Genomic DNA, 22,035 nt, shown 5'->3' on the forward strand with positions numbered 1-22,035 from the left:
AAATAGTTTAGGTCAGACTTTGCCACCAAATGGCTTCATTGGGTTACACTTTCCCACTATTATTTAGTGGTGAAATAATTTTGTTTGCAAAGTTTTGCTATTGTTCAGAACTGCAGTGAAGATACGAACGCCCTGAAGGATTACTATTATGTGGATTCAAAGAGCCACCATGCCCACCTCCTCCGGCCATCTGCATACCTCAGGCCCACTTCTGTCCTGGAGTTTATCACACTGAATTACAATTCTCCTCAGTCTGTTTCCCCTTCTAGATTTTGAGCATCTTGTGGGCAGGAATGACAGCTTGCTTATCTATGTATTCCCAGCAGATGGCCCACACTAGGCTGGTGCTCCTGCTAAGTCACTTCAGTCGTGTCCAACTCTTTGCAACCCTACGGACTGTAGCCTGCCAATCCTCTGTCCATGGGATTCTCCAGGCAAGAATACTGGAGTGGGTTGCCATGCCCTCCTCCAGGGGATCTTTCCCACCTAGGGAATGAACTCATGTCTCTTACATCTCCTGCATTGACAGACGAGCTCTTTGTCACCAGTGCCACCAGGGAATCTCAGGCACATGTTCACAAATGTGTGTGAAACAGAATTTAATTAGACATCTAAATCTTTCCACCTCCCTGTCTCCAAGAAGATGGAAAAGTGCATCCCAAAAGCGTACCCTCACTTGTTCCTAGAACCCGAGCACACATCAGAAACCAATCTGCTTAGTCAGCAACATCACCATGGTGCAGAGGAAACTCTTTTACACTTTAAAATACTTTGAGCTTTTTTTTAAAAAATAAGCTCAGAGGAACACATTTTCATTTGTGTATTTATCGGTTTGCATGTGTATCTGGCCATGCTGTGAGGCTTGTGGGATCTTAGTTCCCTGACCAAGGATCAAACCCCTGCATTGGGAGTTCAGAGTTCTAACCACTGGATCACCAGGGAGTTTCCTAAAGTATTTTTTGTCATAGACCCGATTAATGACCACTAGGAATGGCTCTGACCAGGGAGAGACTTGGGAGTTTGTTAACCAGCAAAAATTTACCTGAGTCCAAAGTCTTGCCTCCAACCTTTAGACTAAAGAAGCACCTGGCAGCCTCCGGAGGCGGGGGGGGGGGGGGGGGGGGGGAAGGGGGGTTGAGCCTAGTGAGGCCAGCTTGTCTGTCTACCGCTCCGGGGGCCTCTCCCACACGCCCGGCTGCCTGGGCACAGGGCCAACAGGAGCTCTGCTTTCAGGGTTTTGCATTCCTCTTTCACCGGGAAGACTCCAAGCCTGGCTGGGTTTGGAAGGCTCTTCGCTGCCTCTTCATACACATCACTGTGAGAAATCCAGCCCAGCTGTCTACACAGGCGGCTGTCTACACAGGTGCCGGCTGTAGCCTGAGACGCACGGGTGCTAAAAGAGAAAAGGACGTGGAGAGAGCAGCAACTTGCCAGGAGAATGGAGGGGAAGGTTCCTCGGCAGGGGGAACTGATTACTGTCCTAGGCGAGGGTGGTCACCTCAGTCATATGGCCACGCTGACAGGATGCAGGTTAGGATTAACCCACTGCCTCCCACTGGATGCGCAGTGAACATCTAGAGCAGTGGTTCCCAACCTTTTTGGCACCAGGGAGTGGTTCCATGGAAGACAATTTTTCCATGGACACGGTGTTGGGGGGAGGGGGTTCTGAATGATTCAAGCACATTACATTTATTGTGTGTTGATCTGGCCATGCTGTGTGACTTATGGGATCTTAGTTCCCCGACCAAGGATCAAACCCCTGCATTTTGAGCTCAGAGTTCTAACCACTGGACCACCAGGGAATTTATTTATTTATTTCATTATTATTACCTTGTGTTAGGCTTCCCTAGTGGTTCAAACGGTAAAGAATCTGCCTGCAATGTAAGAGATCTGAATTCCATCCCTGGATCTGGAAGATCCCCTGGAGGAGGAAACGGCAACCCCCTCCAGTATCCAGTATACTTGTCTGGGAAATCCCATGGACAGAGGAGCCTGGTGGGTTACAGTCCATGGGGTCACAAACAGTCAGACACGAATGAGCAACTAACGCACACACACATATAATGAAGTAATTCTACAACTCACCATAAAGCAGAATCAGATCATCAAGCATTAGACCCTCATAAGGAGCACCCAACCTAGATCCCTCGCCTGGGCAGTTCACAGTAGGGTTCGAGCTTCTATGAGAATCTACCACCATCACTGATCTGACAGGAGGCGGAGCTCAGGTGGTAATGTAACTGACGGGGAGCGGCTGTAAATACAGACAAAGCTTCTCTTGTCCACCACTCACTTCCTACTGTGCGGCTGGGTTCCTAACACTGGGGTTGGGGACCCCTGATTTAGAGTGTCTTCCCAATGGTTGTCATCTGTTGATGAGTCAGAAACATTTCCAAGGGCCCTCATATCTCAGGTGGCCAAGGAGCCTGGGTCCAGGATGTCCCTAAAGGTGTCCTGTCCCAGGCAGAGCTGCACTGCACCCCCGTCCGCTTGATCCCAGCGGTATCTGCTCCTCCTCAAATGAAGATGTCTGGAAAGTCACCCACCCTCAGAGATGAAAGGGCCCAGAGAGCAGGGCTCCATCGACTTACATATTTAGAAAAGACACATTTACTGAATGAACTCACATCTGTACAGCGGATTTCCAGCACCAAAGCGCATGTCTGGTCCTGGGGGCCCTACTAATGATGCCACGGCGACTCTCCTGGGGCTGGTCCTTCCCTGAGGGCAAGCTGGGGAAGGGGAGGCGCTGAGGCTGCGCAGGTGGACGCCGCACCTAACTTAGTCCTTACCGCCGTCCTAAGAAACGGTTTCAGAGCCCTCTTCCGAGAAGGCGGGGGTTTCTGAAGCCTAGGGCTATTTGTTTGAGGTTTTCTCCTGAGTTGTTTTTTTTTTCCCCCACCTCTTCTGAACAGCTTCCCCACCACAGACTCAGGGATGAGCCAAGCATCTCTGCCCTCGCCCCTACCCCCAGAAAACATACCACACGCAAAGCAGTCCAGGACCACATTCCCCGGGCGTGGCCGGGGCGGGGGGCGGTTCTCCATCTGCTTTAACGTCCTCTCTGCAGTGAGACAACCAGCCCTTCGGGATTAGCCCTGCATGGAGAACCCCTGCGGCTCTTCCCATTCCCACAAAGCTGTCTTTTATCAACCCGAAGGCATCTCGGGCCAGTGGGATTTCGGATAAGGTGACAGTCCTGCATCATTTCTGAGACAGGACAGGTGGGCGGGGATGTGATGTAAAACTGCCAGGGACACTGCATCACTCCCAGGCCACCTGTCCCCCAGGTCAGAGCACCTCCAACCCACAGACTTGAAGAGCCACCCAGGGCACCTGTTAAAATGCAGAGTCCGGGCAGCTCCGGGAGGAGTAGCTCAGATGAGCCCCATAACAGTCCACAGACCACTCTGGGGACCACTGCTTCGCTCATTACCTATGCTGGCTTCTCGGGTTCTACCCCTTCCTGCTTCTGAAAACTGCTCCTCAAAGCTGTTTTCCCGCAAAGAGCTGGGGGCAGTTGGGGAAAAGCTGTTCCTCGAGGTTTTCTATGTGGACAGTGTAGCCAGAATTACCTCAACACAATGCCTGTGTGTCTTAAGTCGATTCAGTCGTGTCCGACTCTTTGCAACCCTATGGACTGTAGCCCAGCAGGCTCCTCTGTCCGTGGGATTCCCCAGGCAAGAATACTGAGTGGATTGCCATGCTTTCCTCCAGGGGATCTTCCCCACCCAGAGTCAAACCTGCATCTCCTGTGTCTTTTGCATTGTAGGCAGATTAATTCTCTACCCGCTGAGCCATCAGGGAAGCCTGGATTAGATAATATCAAAGTTAAATTCCTAGTTTTGAACATTGTACAGTGGTTGCATTCTTTTTTAAAATATTTTATTTTTATTTATTTATTTTTAGCCTCCCTGCTTGTGGGATCTCAGATCCCCACCCTTGCCTCTGGCAGTGAAAATGTGGAGCCCTAACCATTGAACCACCAGGAAATTCCCTTTCATTGTATTCTTACTGTTAGGAAATATATACTGAAGTATTTTGAGATAAAAGGACAGATAGCTCTGATTTATTCTCAAATGGCTCAGAAAAAAATAGCACACACACATATGTGTACACATATATATACTCTAGGCAGACTGAACTATTTGCATCTTATCCCATTGGCGTTATCATATTCTCTCACACATATGCATAGAGAATACGATAAAGCCAATGGGATAAGATGCAAATAGTTCAGTCTGCCTAGATTATATGGGAGCTACCTGTACGAACAGGGAACTTAACACTGGTTCTGTGTGTCTGAAATTATATATCTAAGTAAAAAGCTACAAGGAAAAAGACAAATCCCCAGATGAGCAGGGAGTGTGGGAGAATACAGAAACTCCATTCTGTTTACTTTTGTGTATGTTTGGAATTTTGCATCAATAAGACAGTTCCCTGTACCAAGCCTCAGGTATGGTTTCAGTGGCAGGAATCCTGGGCTGCTGGGTGCCCAGATACCATCTACTACGTCATGAGCAATGACCTGTGAGCTAGGAGTACCACCTGGATGAGCGATAAGGTCCTCCAATTCTGCACTCCCCACTCCCGACACCTAGAGATACACCTTTACAACCTTATTTTTACAATGTCATTTTTTTTCTGATAATAAAATTAGTATCAAATCTCTCTGGGGGAAACCTTACATAAAGGCAATTATAAATTAGAAAATAAAAATCACCTTTTAGATACACACTGCTTCTATCACAAAAGAAGTTTTTATTAGGACAGGTGAGTTACTTTCAACCCCAGAATTTTAATTGGGTCCTAGTACCTTTCCTTGGAAGAAGGCAATGGCACCCCACTCCAGTACTCTTGCCTGGAAAATTCCATGGACGGCGGAGCCTGGTAGGCTGCAGTCCATGGGGTTGCTAAGAGTCGGACACAACTGAGCGACTTCCCTTTCACTTTTCACTTTCAGGCATTGGAGAAGGAAATGGCAACCCACTCCAGTGTTCTTGCCTGGAGAATCCCAGGGACGGGGAAGTCTGGGGGGCTTCTGTCTCTGGGGTCGCGCAGAGTCGGACACGACTGAAGCGACTTAGCAGCTGCAGCAGCAGCAGCAGCAGTACCTTTCCTTACATGGTTTAGAATATAAATTTCAGTCAGAATGATCAACTGATTTTTTTTTAGAGTTCTCATTCAATTAGACAAGGATATAAAGTAATGATTATTTGGATCATATGATAACAAGAAATGCTCATGCAGCGATGACATAAAAATATTTGAATATAGCATAGGGAACTATATTCAATATCATTATAACTTGTAATCGAAAAGAACAGAAAAAAGAATATATACATATGTATGTATGTATCTCCAAACCACTTTGCTACACACTTGAAACTAACACAATATAGCATATCAACTGTACTTCAATTAAAAAAAAATTAACAACCCACCAGGGCACCACCCGATCAAAACCAATCAGAACAAATTTAGTTTCAGATTTAAGCTTTGCAGCTGTAGTTCTTGGATTGCTGGGAACTGCAGGAGTACCAGGGAAGGCACTGCTGTTCAATGATTTTAACCACTGGGCACACGCTGACTGAATACCAGCTCTGTGCATGAAGGAATATTAGCACTAATAACTGTGGTTTATCCCAGCCCTCGTGGGAGCTCTGCTAAGTTTAGGTTCATACCCAGTCTATACTCAGAGAGGTAGAGACAAATCTCCCCAGAGCTCCACATTAGAGTCAAGAGAGTCTAGAGTAATTCCAGTAGAGCTCAAAGATGCTAATAACTCATCCACTTGTCAAGAGCCAGGGAGCCAAACACAATGGGTTTGGGGGTGGGTGATGGGAGGGGGACAGATGTGGGTATTATTCACACTTGCTAATAAATATCTTCCTTTGCTTATAGAGACTCTAGGGCAAAGCTACTTGCTTTTGGGGACACTCCAGTGACTCACAGGCTGGGAATATGGACGATCTTCATCATAACCATCTGTAAAGCTTCTTATGAACATATTTATTAGAAGAGTAAATTGACTAACTACTCCAGGGAACAGTTACATTTTAGGGATTCATTTCTAATTTCATGCATGGAACTTCTACATTAAATTGTATATACTATTTAGGGAAAATTACAGCTGTTCCTTTGAGTTATAAAAGGAGGGTAGAGACCAACTGGACATGGAACAACAGACTGGTTCCAAATCGGAAAAATAACACATCAAGGCTGTATATTGTCACCCTGCTTATTTAACTTACGTGCAGAGTATATCATGCAAAATGTTGTAGGGGCATGCAGAATCCTGGGGCACTAAGAATGACTTCTCTCTCCCCAGTCCATCCTCCAAAATCACATGGAAAGTTCTCTTACAGGAGAGAAAAAAAAAAAAACACCACTTCTAAAGATGAGACAAAATGAAAACTTTCCTTAGAAAGAAAGGCCACAGAAATCTAGAAAAATGGTACAGATCAACTTACTTGCAGGACAGGAACAGACGTAGAAGAAGGGCATGTGGGCATTGTGAGGGAAGGAGAAAGTGAAAGTGAAAGTCACTCGGTCATGTCCGACTCTTTACGACCTCATGGACTATGCTATCCATGGGATTTTCCAGGCCAGAATACTGGAGTGGGTAGCCTTTCCCTTCTCCAGGGGATCTTCCCAACCCAGGGATCGAATCCCAGTCTCCCTCATGGCGGGCGGATTCTTTACCAGCCGAGCCACAAGGGAAGCCCAGGGGAAGGAGAGGGTGGGATGAATCGGGAGATTGGGACTGACGTATACACACTGCTCTGTGTACAACAGACAGCTAGTGGGGAGCTGCTGAGCAGCACAGGGATTCAACTGTGCCCTGCGCTGACCTATAGGGGAGGTGGGAGTGGGAAGGAGGTCCACAAGGGAGGGGATGTATGCTTACATGTAGCTGATTCACCTCCTTGTACAGCAGAAATGAACAACAACCTTGTAAGGCAACTGTATTCCAATTTTTAAAAAAGGCCACACAGACATCAAACTCATTCATTCAACTCTTCCTTCATCCACCCTCCCAGCACCATGTCTATGAAGCAGAGGCCATGTGTTGGGGGCCTGGGGAGGCAGATATGCCAGGAAAGAGCTCAGAGCCTCATGGAAAGGGCAGACATTGACAACTCACTGTGATGACACCAGGAGTGGGGACAAGCCCAACGGGTAGGGAGTAGAGGGGAAGAGCACGTGAAACGTGAATCCGGGGCCTTCCCATGGGATGGAGGTGACACCAAGGGGTGGGGGCGGGTAGCAGAGGGAGTGAAGGCAGGCCCTGCAGCAGAGGTGCTGGCTGTCCCAGCAGCCAGGCCCTTTCCTCCCTCCCCCAGAGCCTGGGTTTCCTCCCTCCCCCAGAGCCTGGGTTTTGTTTGGTTCTTAAACCCCACCTCATGTGACACGTGGCTCAGAGGCCAACCCTGATTAGCTTGAATCCCTTGCCAATGATGGCTTAACAAGGGACTTGGGACCCAGTCCTGCTGATGATCCTGAGCAGACAACAGCTGTAAGACAACCAGGAGAGAATTTCTCTGGTGAAACTTCAGGAGTGGGGAGTCTCTCTCTTCTTCTGTAGGACATCGTTGTAACTGCTGGAAATCTGGCAGCCATTCTGCAACCACGTGGAAAACGAAATTCCACAGGACCACCGTGGCAGAAATGAAATCTGCTCTTTGATGTCATTTCTGAGTCATTCTACAAGCGCCCTACCTTAGGATTACTTTCCTGTGAAATTAGAAATTTTCCTTGTCTTTTATGGCTTACTGAGTTTTGTGCTACTTGCAGCCAAAAGCATCCTTTGTGGAAGGTGGCCCTTTCCCCAGGCCTCCTCACCTTTACCAGTTCATCTGTTAAAGACTCAAGCTGAGTTCCCAAGGGCCATGCACTGAGCCTCCCTGTTATTTTTCCCCAGCTCTACTCATGAAAATAAAAATAATTTTCTAGCCCATGAATTAAACATCACGGCTGCCGGCTGAAAGATTTTAGCAACAGCCTTTTGCTGGCAAGAGAAGCAGGATCCCGACATGTTCTAAAATAAGCTACAAGGAGGCAAGAGGGGAGGAGGGGACACCAAGGGGAAGAGGCCATTAGAAGGACGACGAAAGAGTTGACAAATCCCACTTGTCCAGTTTCTCTGACCTGTCAGTCTATGGCCCAACTTAACGGAGTGTTTTCTCTAAGTTCAACCCAGACGGGTCACCCGGAGGCCTTATCAAAAGGCAGGTATTGATTCAATAGGTCGGGGATGGGATCTGAGAGTCTTTCTAACACACTCCCAGATGATGATGCTGCTGCTGATTGGTGGACCACAGCCTGCTGGGACTTACAGAGCCCTTCAGCCTTTAACCGGCTTCCCAGCTGGCGCTAGTGGTAAAGAACCTGTCTGCTAATGTAGGCAACAAAACAGACACGGGTTGGATCCCTGGGTTGGGAAGATCCCCTGGAGGAGAGCACTGCAACTCACTCCAGTATTCTTGCCTGGAGAATCCCATGGACAGAGGAGCCTGGTGGGCTACAGTCCATAGGGATGCAAAGAATGGAATATGACCAAAAGGACTTAGCATGTAAGCATCAGCCTTTAACAGCAGGCTGCAGAAAAGGGGAGCAGGACGTAGGAAGGAGGATAGTGAGAACTAGCTGTTTAAACTCAGGTTCCACGGAGGAAGGGAGGTCAGATGACCCCCACACACACCTGTACCTTTGAGAGAAAGAGGAAAGAGAGCAGACGAGCACAAGAGGAGAAGAGCACCCTGGGTCTGGGATGCCAGCGCTATTATACCCTTGGGGGCACATTAGTAATCTAGTCCTGGCACAATACCCCCGAGTCTGTGAGATCAAAGGCCCAGCTGAGACATTATTTCTAGCTCTCCCTGAACTCTGGCCAGCCTGAGAGGGAGGCACCCAGCCCCACTGCACACTCGCTCTAAGGTGTCTGCCTTAGGGTCTTTCCTGAAAACCTTTGGGCTCACTCATCCCACCAGCATGTGACTGGTCTAGAAATTATGTGCTCAGAACCACTGGCGTGTGTGATGGGTGAGCAGAGGTGAGAGGCAAGTAGAGGATAAGGGCAGCCGCTCTGCAAGCCTGATCGCCTCCCAGTCCCGCTGGTCCTACTGACTGCCTGCCCCGATCACCTTCAACCCTCTGAATCTTCAGGTCCTGGACTGGCCCTGCTCCAGCTCTTCTCTCTCCCCTGGGGACCTCTGTCCTGTGGCTGCAATGCCATCTCACCTGAACCCCTCAGCAGGGGTCTCCAGCCAGGCTCAGTTCAGGCACCTGTTCCTCTCGCTTGTTGTTTAGTCGCTAAGTCGTGTCCAACTCTTTTGCAACCCCATGGACTGTAGCCCGCCAGGCTCCTCTGTCCATGGGATTGCCCAGGCAAGTATACCGCAGTGGGTTGCCAGTTCTTTCTCCAGGGATTGAACCTGAATCTCCTGCATTGGCAGGCGGGTTCTTTACCACTGAGCCCCCTGCGAAGTCCCCTCCTCAAGGGCACCTTCCTGACTCCTCCAGGCTGGTGCTCTGCAGCTAAGGCTGCCTTGGTGGTTCTCACCTCTCTGTCTCCCCAACCGGCCTTAAGTGCCATGAAGTCAGGGAGGGACGGCACGGGTGCCTGGCAAGTCATGGGTGGTAATAAGCGTAACTGAATATGGAGCAGGGAATTAAATGCACCAGCTGTGCCTCAGAAACACCCAAATGCCTTAAAATAATAATAATAAAATAGTCAGGGCCTCCCTCCTAGAGATTCCAATTCATTAAGTCCAGGTGGGGGCCCAGGCTTCTGAATACTGTAAAGGACATCCAAGTGATTCTGATGTTTTGACAATAGTTGAAATGGAAAAAGGAAAAAAATGAATGAATTCGTGGGTTAATGAGTACATGACTGCATGTGCAACTGTGAGGATCTCTCCCGTGGCTTTCTCACACTCAGAGTGAACAAACCATGGGCATTTACAAGGGAGGAGAATGGGTCCCTGCTGTGGTGGCCACCAGCCCATTGCCAGGGGAAACAAATCAGAAACCAACTGCTTTATCCATGACCAGGGCTTTCTGACAACCAGGGTTGGGGGTCGGGGGTAGTGTGGAGGCTGGAACAAGTCCTAACTACCAAGGAGGAGCTGAAGGAAGGGAAGGAGTGAAGGGAAGTAGCAAGGGTCAAGTTCTTTACTGTCTTGTTTCATTTCACTCCAGCTGCGAACTGACGCTGGCAGAGCTGTCATCCTCACAGGGCAACTGGGGACACCGAAGCTGGAGAGGGTGACTGATCTGCCCAAGACTGTACCTGGGGGGCTAGGCTTTGAACTCAGACACTCAGACTCCAATACCCATACTCTCAATCCCAGGATGGTGCCACTTCCACAGAAACGGGACACGTCACAGCAGAGGGATGGGGAGACTGACATCACAGAAGACAGGACATCAAAATAGATGCTCAACAAGAATGCCAGCCAAAGATAATGGTGCACTTTTTAGAAAATTTCTGGTGGCTCAGATGGTAAATAATCTGCCTGTAATGCAGGAGCCTGGGGTTCAACCCCTGAGTTGGGAAGATCCCTGGGAGAAGGGAATGGCTACCCACACCAGTATTCTTGCCTGGAGAATTTCATGGACAGAGGAGCCTGGTGGGGTCACAAAGAGTCAGACACGACTGAGCGACTAACACTTTCACATTGTGTCACCGTTCTGTAAATTTATCACTGGCTTTTTAAAGCAATTATTATAATTTTCTACAATACACAATTCAGGACAAGATGAGAACTAAATGTTATACAGGAAAGGTCGTGATGTTTTATTCGGATTTAAACATTGTGCATTATATTGGAGCCACAAGAACTCCAGGTCCCAGAGAGACAGACACTGAAGCCCTGTGAGTTTCCTGAGGCCACCCCCGCGGTGGGGGTTAGAAGCAGTAGAGAGAACTCTTTACCCTGCGGCTCCTCTTTGACATTTGCCCTGATGCTTAAAGGAACTACCAGCTCAGTATTATCATCTCTATTTCAGAGACCAGGAACCCAAGGCTCACACACTGGAAAGAGACTTGCCTGAAGCTGACCTAAGAGGCAAAGCTGGGTTCTCAGCCCTGGTTCCTACTCTGCAGAAGGACTTCACATTTTAGGACCACAGTGCAGTTGGCAGTGACCTTGACCAGTTTTAGAAGAAAAAAAGAACCGAGTTAATAATGTTAATCTCAACCTATATTTATACTTGTTGAGACTATGAAGCCAATAAAAGCACACTCCATTCTCTCGGGTTTCTCTGTACTCCACCCAGCCTGGGGAGCGGCCCTTAGTGCTTGCCTGGTTATTAAAAATGGAAGAGTTGCAACAATGGGCTGGGAATTACAGACTTTAAAGGGAAGTCTCATCGATGTTTTTCAGTTTTTTAGTAGTTTGAACATTAAAGTTTAGTTTTTTTAAAAAGATGACTCAAGAAGACAAATGTGGGAAAAATTCAACCCTGAGAACCTAAGACATTTAGAGAAATGATTAAGCCCTGTTTTTACAGCAATTGCAACTGGCTCCGCTCAAAAAGCCCCAAAGAAAACACTAGAGACCAGGTGAACAAAAAGGTACTTATTTACAAAATAGTGACTTTTTAGAGGAAAAGGGGAGGAAGAGAGGATGAAAGAGAAGGGGATGGGGGAGAAAGAAGGAACAGGGCTATTTGTGTTCATTTCTCTTTGGAGACTTTGAGAAAGAACCCTTGTTTCCCAAACCAAAGCAATCTTTTCCATGCAAGAGGCAACGAAGCCACGTTGTATGCCAGCTTTGTAGAACCGATTGTGCTGCAAGAGGGCCTTTTTTTCCCTCTACTAAAGAAAACAAAGCCAGTATCAGGACCAGGAATAATAAGGGGAGCTAACAATTACTGGACATCAACCAAGGGCCAGCCACTGTGCCAAGTAATTTACACCTATTATCGAATTTATTTCTCACAACCTCATGAGCAAGAAGTACGGATCTATCCATTTTACAGGTGAGAAAGCTGAGGTCTGGAGATGTTCATTTGTCCCATCAGGCTATGCAGTTGGTGAACAAGTAGAAGAGCAGGGATTCACATTGAGAGCTGTTTCTCTTTTGAGCTGTGGGCTTCCCTGGTGGCTCGGAGGGTAAAGTGTCTGCCTGCAATGCGGGAGACCCTGGTTCCATCCCTGGGTTGGGAAGATCCTCTGGAGAAGGAAATGGAAACCCACTCCGGTACTCTTGCCTGGAAAATCCCGTGGATGGAGAAACCTGTAGGCTACAGTCTATGGTAGGCTACAGTCTATGGGGTCTCAAAGAGTCTGACAGGACTGAATGACTTCACTTTCACTTTCACCCTAGAAAATCCGGAGATGAAACAGAAGTCCAAGGCCACGCATTCTTGGAGCTCTTCAACAATATTAAGGATTTGACAGAACAAAAGAAGCACAGCTCAACAAAGACGTTAGGACCATCGAAGGTGTGGATTCAGGCTACCCAATGTCTGACAGAAAATAGCTCACCCTTGGGCAGCTCATAGGATTGGACAGAATTTGACTGGTGGACCAGCAGGTTCCAAACCCCTGCCTATCCTGACCCAAGCTCCTGCCAGACTGCCTTCCACCTCTGCCACATCTCAGCTTCCTCCCATAGGCTGGATTCTAGCAACCAAAAGAGCACCAGAGAATCCTGTATCTACTTCAGCAATGGACACATTTGGCCTGGGGCAAGACGGAAGGCTGAGAGCTGAAGAACTGATGCTTTCAAACTGTGATCCTGGTGAAGGCTCTTGAGAGTCCCGTGGACTGCAAGGAGATCAAACCAGCCAATCCTAAAGGAAATCAACCCCGAATATTCATTGGAAGAACTGATGCCGAAGCTAAAGTTCCAACACTTTGGCCACCTGATGCGAAGAGCCAACTCACTGGAAAAGACCCTGATGCTGAGAAAGATTGAAGGCAGGAGGAGAAGGGGGCAGCAGAGGATGAGATGGTTGGATGGCATCACCGACTCAATGGACATGAATTTGAGCAAACTCTGGGAGATGGTGGAGGACAGAAGAGCCTGGAGTGCTGCAATCCATGGGGTCGCAAAGAATTGGACACGACTTAGCAACTGAACAACAACAAGAACTGCAAGATGCAAAGGAGCAGGGAAGATGACTTGTTTCGCATGCCTGATCCTCTCATTGAGGTAGTCATGATGTCACCAAAGCATATTTAGGGGACTCGAATGACTTTCAAGGGAAACCAGCAAAGTTCCTCATGTGTCTGGAGACCAATGGCCAGAATGCCTAGACACAGGGCAAAGCTTGCTGGGAAAAAGCACTAGGACTTTGGCCTTGAATCATGACCGCTGCACTTCACTCCCTTATTCTACTCATCTTGGGAGACAGGGCATGAACTAACTGCCCCTTTGGTCAAAAATCCTCAAAGCAGGCCCATTTGTGAGCTCGAACCTTCAGGTGAAGATTTTTCCTTCAGTTGGAGTTCATATTGTGCCCTTGAAACTCATAAACTCATCCCTTAGAACCTGTGGGCACCAAGAGCATTCCATTCTGACAGCCTGCCCACTCAGAAAACTGTAAGGATAAGAAGAGTAAACAACTTGCTCTGGCCCCAAGGAGAGTCATAAAAAGGCGGGGGATGAGGCAATGGAGGAGGTTTGGACTGAACAACTTGAGATCTTTCATGGATGACATTTCACTGCCAAGCAAATTACTCTCCGCACACTGCACACCTAACACATCCTTTGCTGGGTACGCTGCATGGATGCCTCCTGTTTCCAGGGCAACCATACCTGGGGTGGAGGGTGGCAAGTAATGGATGGGCTGGCTAAGCCTTATTGCCTTGACAACCCAGGTCCCTGAAGTGGATGAACAACCCACTGGTGCATGAGCTCAGCCCTAACACTAGACAGAGCCAGTGGGAGTGAGGATGGAAAAGGCATCCAGTGGGGAGAAATCTGTAGCTCAAGGCACAAGGGTTTTCAACAAAAATAATCCTGATCAACAGTCCTCCAGGAGACCTTTAACCATCAGCACACCAATCTTGGCTGTCTCTCTCCCTCACTTCTTCTCTCACAAGATATCCATCAGATAACATTCACTTATTTGGAATGTTTCTAAGTCACAAGTTTGGATCTTGAAGCTACAACATTCACCATTGTCTGTTCTTTTTGGGGGGTAGAGGGGAGGGAGCAGGGGTGGGAAGGGCAATGAAGCCCAGGTGGGGAGAGAATCAAGATTCGGGGAATGGAACTGAAAGCAGAAGACTCTGCAGGGAGGCAGAAGGATGGGCCTGGCAACATCACCCATAAGGTGGATCCCAGACTTCTGCAGTGTGTTGACTTCTCCAGGGAGCCGGAGGAGTCTGGGGCCAGAATGCCATCTTCGGGCCAAGGTCTTTCAGAACAAAGATTCTGCCTCCACCACCATGAGTGGCCGGGAAAGGGCAGAGGTGACTTGGCAAACCTGGAGAGGAGGCCTTGTCCTTGTGGCTCTTGGGGGAAGGCCAAAACCAGGGGGTGGGTGGCTGTAATGGTGGAGTCTGTGGGCCTGTGGAGCTCCGGGCATGTAAGACAATATTTTAAGTGCTCACTTCTCCCTGAGCTCTCTCTGACACTGCAGCTATTAAGACTAAGCCCTAATCTCCTGGTGCCAGGAGGGCTCTGAAGTCCAAAGGCACAGTCCTGCCCCTGGTGGGGGAGGGACAGGGAGAGGAGGGGTGCAGAGGGAGCCGCTCTAGGGGATGCAGGGCAATAAGAGCTTTGGTTGGCTGGTGGAGGAAGTGTGTCTAGGAAGCAATGGCGGAGCATCTTACGATCTAATCATCTAGAGGTAAAGGAAGAAGGAAGATAGGAGAATGAAACCAATACATAACAAAAAAGATGGAGAAAAGGACACTGAATTGAGGAAGTGTACTGACTTTCGGAGAGGTTACTCAAAGCTTTCAGGGGACTTTCAAAGGCTTCACAGATTCCCAAAGACCCCTGCCCCTCCCAACATTCCTCAACCCTGCTCAGCCACACACCCTCCCCAAGAGGCACCCATCTTCTGGAAGGGTCTGCTTGCAAGAGCACAGACTACAGAGTTTCAAGGGAAAACTTAAAACCGACTGGTCCCATTCTGAACCCAGGCACTTGGAGCTGGCACTATGCCAAGTCGGAAGCTTTGCCGAAAGAGGTCTTCATATTTTCTTCCTTCCTCTTCCCCTCTGGAAATAAAAGGAGGTTATGTTTCTCCTGCTCCCCTGTTCCTTTCAGGAGACCTGAAAGGGCTTTTCGAATTACTTCACCAGATTCTCAACCCAGGATACCAAAGCCCTCGGAGCCTTTTTGTCCCGGCTAAGGTGGCCACTATAGTGACTGAGGCCAAAACCGGTTACTAGGGAAGGGGGTTTGGAAGCGGTTCTGAGTCAGCCACTGGAGTCATGCAGGGCAGGCTCTGAAGCCCCCCCCCACCCCCCGCCCCGTCCCCGGCCCCAGGAGCTGGGGAGGGGTTAGAGGGGCAGTGGGCTCCGGGGTTCCCTCCCATGCTGGCAGGGGTGGGGGTGCTAGGAAAGTGGGTGGCGCGAGGGAGCGCTACAGGTGACAGACTGGCACCTGGTCAGAAGGGGACAGGCCTGGAAGGGTCTACACAGCCACCTCGGAGCTTTGTGCTGGGCCAGAGCTCGCCGAGAAACTTCTGGGACCGGAAAACTGCAACTGGGCACAAGAGATCCCGGAGAGGGCAGGGACAGGGGCCTTACAGGCGCAGGAAGGGAACTGGCTTCTTCCATCTCGTGCGCGAAAATCAACGCTGAACCTGCGCCTGTGGTCTCTCCAACCCCCGCTACAACTCCCTGTCTAGTCCTTCACTCGGCCTCTAGGTCCGTGGCGCATGGAGGAGACTGAGACGCTGAAAGGCGGCCGATAGGAGCGCCCCTGGGACGCGCAGGGGCTACACAGTCACCACGCTGGTCTCCCCGCCCTGGAGCCCGGGCTTGGCATCCCCCTTCGCGCGCCTCTGCGCCGCAGGACCCCGAGTCCCTCTCGCTCTCCATCCAGGGGTCGCCAAAGGAGCCTACTCAAGGAGACAGAGGAGGGGGCAGAAGTTGAAAATATCTGGATAGAAATACCTTCGCGTCCCAAAGGCCGGACAACTACAGGCCTGGGAGCGGGGGGCGGCGGGGAGGAGCGGGGGGAGCAGGAGAGAAGGCGAACCGAGAGCCGCGGGGGCTCCACACGGCCCGCAGCCAGAGGCGACCCGCGATCTCGCGCGCCCCGGCGCCGCCGGCCTCACCGCGCCTCAGTGCCCGGGGGCGCAGGGGGGCGCGGGCAGGACTACTCACCCCAGAGCAGAGTGAGCGGCTGGGCTTTGGGGATGAGCACCAGGGAGTACACGGCCGCCAAGTGGAGCAGGCTCATCAGGAACACGTTCCGCCAGACGATGTCCTGCCGGTGCCCGCGCGCGCCGGGCCTCTCCCGGCCGCCGCCGCCGCCCTCCGAGCCCTCGACCCCGACCCCCGCACGGATCTCCTCCTTGGCGCTGCGGAAGGGGACCTTGTCCGCGTCCACGGCCGGGCCTGGCATGGCTGGGGAGACCTGGGCGCCCGCGGCAGTGGCAGCGAGCCGGCGATCTCCGGGGCGCGGAGCTCTCCGGTGGGGGCGGCGGCTTCTGCCTTCTTTTGAGGGGATTGGGTGGGGGGGATCTCCGGCACCTCCTGTCCCCGCCTTCCCGGCCCTTCTCTGCTTCCTTCTCGCTTCTTCAGGCGTTCAGCGTGGCCTAAGGATGCCAATCTTGGTGCCCGGCATCTGTTGCTGGCGCATCACCCGCTCGGCTGCCGGAGAAGAACTCGGCGGCGGAGAGAAGAGGGGGCGAGCGCGCGGGGAGGGAGGGGGCGCCGGGGGAGGGGAGGGGGTGTGGAAAGAGCCGAGAGCGCGGCGGGGGAGGGACTGCTCGGAGGGAGCGGGGAAGAAAGACCTGCATAGCTACAGCCAATCAGGGTCGCCCTTGCGGCTCTTAAAGAGAAAGGCGCCCCCTCGGCCTCGGCTGCCCGGGCTCCCCGGGGCCGGACCGGGCAGTCCGCGGGGCAGTGGGCAGCCTCCGCCGGGGGCGGGGCGCGGGGGAGTGGGTCGAGGGGGCTGTGGCTGCAAGGTCAGGGAGCCCGCAGAGCCTCCACACCACTTGTGCGCTGCTGAGGTGGTTTCTCCAGTTCCCCGAAATACCTTTCCCTATTGAAAAAGACTTCTTTTTCCCCCCCCATCTTTGAAGCTACAGGCTGGAGAATTTGCAATCTTGTTCCCAAATCGCAGCGCAAGTTAAGGCCAGATCTGGGATGACGATCAGAAGTTCCTGTGTCTCCCGGCTCCTATGGCTCTGGGGCCTGTGTGGAGGGGATGGAGGCAGCCGCTCGCTCGGTTCTTATTTGAACAACTGCAGCCAGGCACACAGTAGGTGCTCAGATAGCGCCTGTCAGATGATAAATGATCAAGGGGCCGGTTAGTGTCCAGTCGAGCCCGGCCCACTTGCGCGGCGCCTCAGCCTCGCAGCTGTTCGTGGCAAATTCTCCTCTAGCCAGTCGGCTTCTGGACTGTCTTAGCCTTGAAGTCAGCCCCCGTTGAGAATGGGGCTTTAGGAAAAAAGAAAAATCACGCAGAACGTTCCAAGGCAAATGAACCTAAGAAAAAAATCTTGTCTGCTCATTCCCCCTAAGGCAGATAATTTAGAGCTCCTCGGAGAGCACCCTGATGGCACAGGAGTGCAAAGAAGGGGCAGCTGGCTGTGCCCAGAACAGCCGTGGCTGCACCTGCAGTGAGCAGAAGGAGACAGGCCCAGGTATGGAAGCCAGGGGCCCTGAATGCTAATTCTTATTCACTGTGACCCAACTCAGTCCCCTAGGGACGAATTTCCTTGTTGTTGTTCAGTTGCTCAGTCATGTCCCACTCTTTTTTCGACCCCATGGACACCAGGCTCATCTGTCCTCCATTATCTGCTGGAGTTTACTCAAATTCATGTCCATTGAGTCAATGATGCTATCTAACCATCTAATCTTTGCTCTTCTTTCCAGCTGGCAAATTCTATAAATGTGAGTTTGAAAGGACACTATTATGTTGACAAAGCTGACTTCGGAATCAGCCACTGTTAGTAATTCTTTGCAGCATTCTGTGGAACATGCTGTGCACTCAGTCATGTCCGACTCTTGGTGACCCCACGGACTGTAGCCCCCCAGGTTCCTCTGTCCATGGGATTTCCCAGGCAAGAATACTGGAGTGGGTTGCCATTTCCTTCTCTAGGGGATCTTCCCGACCCAGGGGTCAAACCTGTGTCTCTTGCATCCCCTGCATTGGCAGGCAGAACCATTAACACCACCTGGGAAGCCCTCTCGAATTGTCTGAGACAGAAAAAAAAAATTACCCAGAATTGATTACTTGAAAGGGCCACACATGAGCGTCTTGTTGTTAGCAGACCTGAATCAGTCCAATCAGCCAGAAGAAAATAATGTATAATTTAAAATCGACCCAAGATATGTGACTTGTGGAATGGGGGCCACTGAGTGAGTGTTAGGGTGTTGCTTCAGACAAAGCTGAAATTATAGAATGAAAGGATGCTTGCCGGGCCATCAGATAAATGTCAGCACTGTTGTTAGACCAGTGAGACAGCAGAACATGAAACGTCTGTGTGCGTGCTAAGCTGCCTCAGTTGCGTCTGATTCTTGGCGACCCACCAGGCTCTTCTGTGCATGGGATCCTCCAGGCAAGAATAGACCTGTGAGACAAAAGAACCTGAAACTTGAGGGTGTCAGTTTCATCAACCTGCTCAACTTTGGTTTCATACTGAACCACTTCTCATGTTCCCTCTGCTCCCCACAAACCCCAGACCCACATACTCCCTGTGGCTCTCTATTCAGCCTGTCCTTTATCTCAGGGTGGACTAGTTGCTCTGTCAAAAGCCTCTCTCTGGGTTATCATGATGACTCACCCCACCATCACTCTAACCATTCAGTCATTGGTTGGGCATGTATTAGGTACCTGCTAGGTGCTAGAACGGATGGATGCTGAGGATACGAGGATGGATAAGATGTGGTCCCTGCCCTAAAGGAACTCTCCATTTAGGAGAGAAGACAGATTAAATAAATGTTACCTCTTGGCTATGAACTGGGAAGGGCAGCAAGGTCCAGTCCATTATCTGAAAAAAAAAAAAAGTTTCAGGCATCGAGTGGATTTGGGTTGGCCAAAAACTTCATTCGGGTTTTTGTAAGACTTTCTGGAAAACCCTGAATGAACTTTTTGCCCAATCCAATACCTACAAAGAGTCTGGGTGAGGGGTGGCCAAATCATTCCTCATGTGGCCTCAGAGACCCTTATCTGTTAGTTAAACTACTCTAGCTTGAATCTGGCTTAAGTGAGAATCTTCCTGTCGTCCTGCCCACAGGTCAGACTGGGTACTGCCAACCACTTCAGCTGGTTGAACTCAGGATGGGGAGGGGGATGTTTTTATGTTTTGGAGATGGGAGGAAGTGCTCTTCATGCCCTTCAGATAATACTTACAAAAGAGGGGTGACAGAAAACAGCCCCTCCAGGTCTAGCCTCAGAGTGAAACCTCTACAGAAACAAGGTGTTATCCTATTGCTAATAATGAACATCCCCTGTAGTATGTTACGCCATCAGGACTACTGTCTCTTTTCTCCATCTTGCCAAAGACCCTAGTATGTTTTCATAGCTTCTGGTCAAGACCCTAGAAGTGGATGTGTGATCATCTCATTCATGGAACAATAACTTTTTTATTCTGTTGAACAAATCATTACCAAAAATGTGGTATGTGCAGGATAAAGTGGGGGCATGATGAAGGAGTAGTTAGTTCACACTAGAGAGGAGGAGGTTTGTGGTAACTGGGAAGGGTTTTCTTTTTTTGGAACTTGATTTAAAAAAAAAATTTCACTGTGGTAAAGTACACAGAACATAAGATTTACCATCTTAACCGTTTTCAAGTGTTCACTTCAGTAGCGTTAAATGTATTCACAATGGTGTGTAACTAATCTGTAGAACTTTTTCACTTAGCAAAACTGAAACCCTATACACATCAAACAACTCTCCATTCCTCTGTCTCCCTACTCCCTGGCAGCCACTATTGTGTTTTTTCTTTCTTTGAGTTTGACTCCTCTAGATATCTCATAATACAGTATTTGCCTTGTTGTGACTGGTTCAGATCACTTAGCATAGTGTCTTCAAGTTTCATCTATATTATAGCATGTGTCGGAATTTCCTTCCTTAAAAAAAAATCCAAATAATATTCCATTTTGTGAGAAATGGCAACCCACTTCAGTATTCTTGCCTGGAAAAATTCCATACAGTACACACGGTCATGAAAGAGTCAGACACGCCTTAGCAACTGAGCGTGAGCATACTTATAGCACAGCATATCTTAATTCAGAGTAGCCTCATGTGGCTACTGGCTACATATTAGACAGCACAGTTTTGAAGGATGACTAGTTTACTAGACAGAGACATGGTGGAGGGCATTACTGGCAGAGAAAGCACTGTGAGCAAAAGCTTTTGCCTTTCCATCTAGAGAGGTATCTGGAATATCCAAAGTGAAACTAGGGGTGTGTGAGAAAGAGGAGTGCGAGATGAAGATGAAAAGTCATGCAGCGGGTGGCCCATGGAGGGTGTTTTTCGTGCCCTGCAGAGCAAGCAACGTGGTAGGTGAGGGGAGTCACTGATTGGCTTTATGCAATGTAATAATATGATCAAGCTTGCATTTCAGCAGGACCACTCTGGGGGAGCTGTGGAGAATGACTGGACGGCAAGTAGAGAGAGCTAAGACTGGAGGCAAGAAGAGCTATTAGGACACCGTGTTAAGAATCTGGTCAGTTGATGAGGAGGATCTGAAGCAAGACACAGGTACAGATTCCGAAAAAGAAGCGTTAGAAAGGAGATGATAAAGCCAGAGAAACACAAAGAGAAGCGCCAACAGGATTTGATGCTCGACTGAACACGACGGAGCAGAAATAAAAAGGACAGGATTCCTCTGGGGGTCTCTGGATTGGGTATTCAGGTAAAACACAATGCCACTTACTGAGTGCCAAATCATACTGTGTTTATTACCATTTTTGTGAAATGGGGATAATGATGCCTCTCTTACAATATTTTCATGGTGACTGAAGTTTAGAACTATTTCTGGCATGTTGTAAAGAATCCATAAATATTAGTCATCATCAACATTATTATCTTATCAATCATTTTGGGGATGGGACTGAAGAAATAAGAGCAAGCTCAATAAGGAAAAAAAAAAGTCTTGTTTTGGACACCCAAGTGAAACTGTCCAGTAGGTTGTTAAATATACATATAGACCTGGAACCCAGCAAAGGTTTAGTCTGGAGAAAATAACTTTTAAATATATATATATTTGACTGTATCAGGTCTTAGTTGCAGCATGTGAACTCTTAATGACAGTTCAGTCACTCAGTCATGTCCGACTCTTTGCGACCCCATGAACCACAGCACGCCAGGCTTCCCTGTCCATCACCAGCTCCCAGATACCCAAACTCATGTCCATTGAGTCAGTGATGCCATCCAACCATCTCATCCTCTGTCGTCCCCTTCTCCTCCTGCCTTGGATCTTTCCCAGCATCAAGGTCTTTTCAGATGAGTATGTGGGATCTATTTCCCTGACCAGGGATCACACCCAGGCCCCCTGCATTGGGAGTGTGGAGTCTTACCCACTGGAGCACCAGGGACGCCCCTGCAGAGAGTAACTTAGTTGTAGTTTGGTTTAGTAAAATCCCGGCAGTAGAAGCAGTCGCCCAGGGAAGGTAAGAACGAGGCTCAGAACAGACTTCCAGCGAACGGCTATCTATGAGACTGGCAAAGAAAGGGAAGCCAGTGTGGACCGAGGACAAAAGAGAGGTGGGGAAGAAGGAGCAGAGTGTGGGAGCGCAACCTCGAACACTACAGAAAGGCTGGGGAGGATGGGAATGAGGAGTCCACTGCAAAGAGGCTATCACTGACCTTTGCCGAGGCCTTTTCAGTGAGTGATGGGAACTGTCCTTACACAGAGGTGCGTTTAAGATAGGGAGGAGAT

General features: G+C 49.6%; 1 protein-coding gene across 1 annotated transcript in view; it reads right to left on the bottom strand.

The window, feature by feature from the left end:
• SCD5 (stearoyl-CoA desaturase 5) overlaps positions 1-16,544 on the bottom strand; it is a 169,068-nt gene extending 152,524 nt beyond the window's left edge. The window contains exon 1 of the mRNA XM_052642226.1: positions 16,304-16,544. Within this exon, the coding sequence (XP_052498186.1) occupies positions 16,304-16,544 (241 nt within the window). The remainder of the gene's footprint in view (positions 1-16,303) is intronic.
• Positions 16,545-22,035: the final 5,491 nt, after the last annotated feature.

The sequence above is a fragment of the Budorcas taxicolor genome, chromosome 6, assembly GCF_023091745.1.
Source record: "Budorcas taxicolor isolate Tak-1 chromosome 6, Takin1.1, whole genome shotgun sequence".
Classification (NCBI taxonomy): domain Eukaryota; kingdom Metazoa; phylum Chordata; class Mammalia; order Artiodactyla; family Bovidae; genus Budorcas; species Budorcas taxicolor.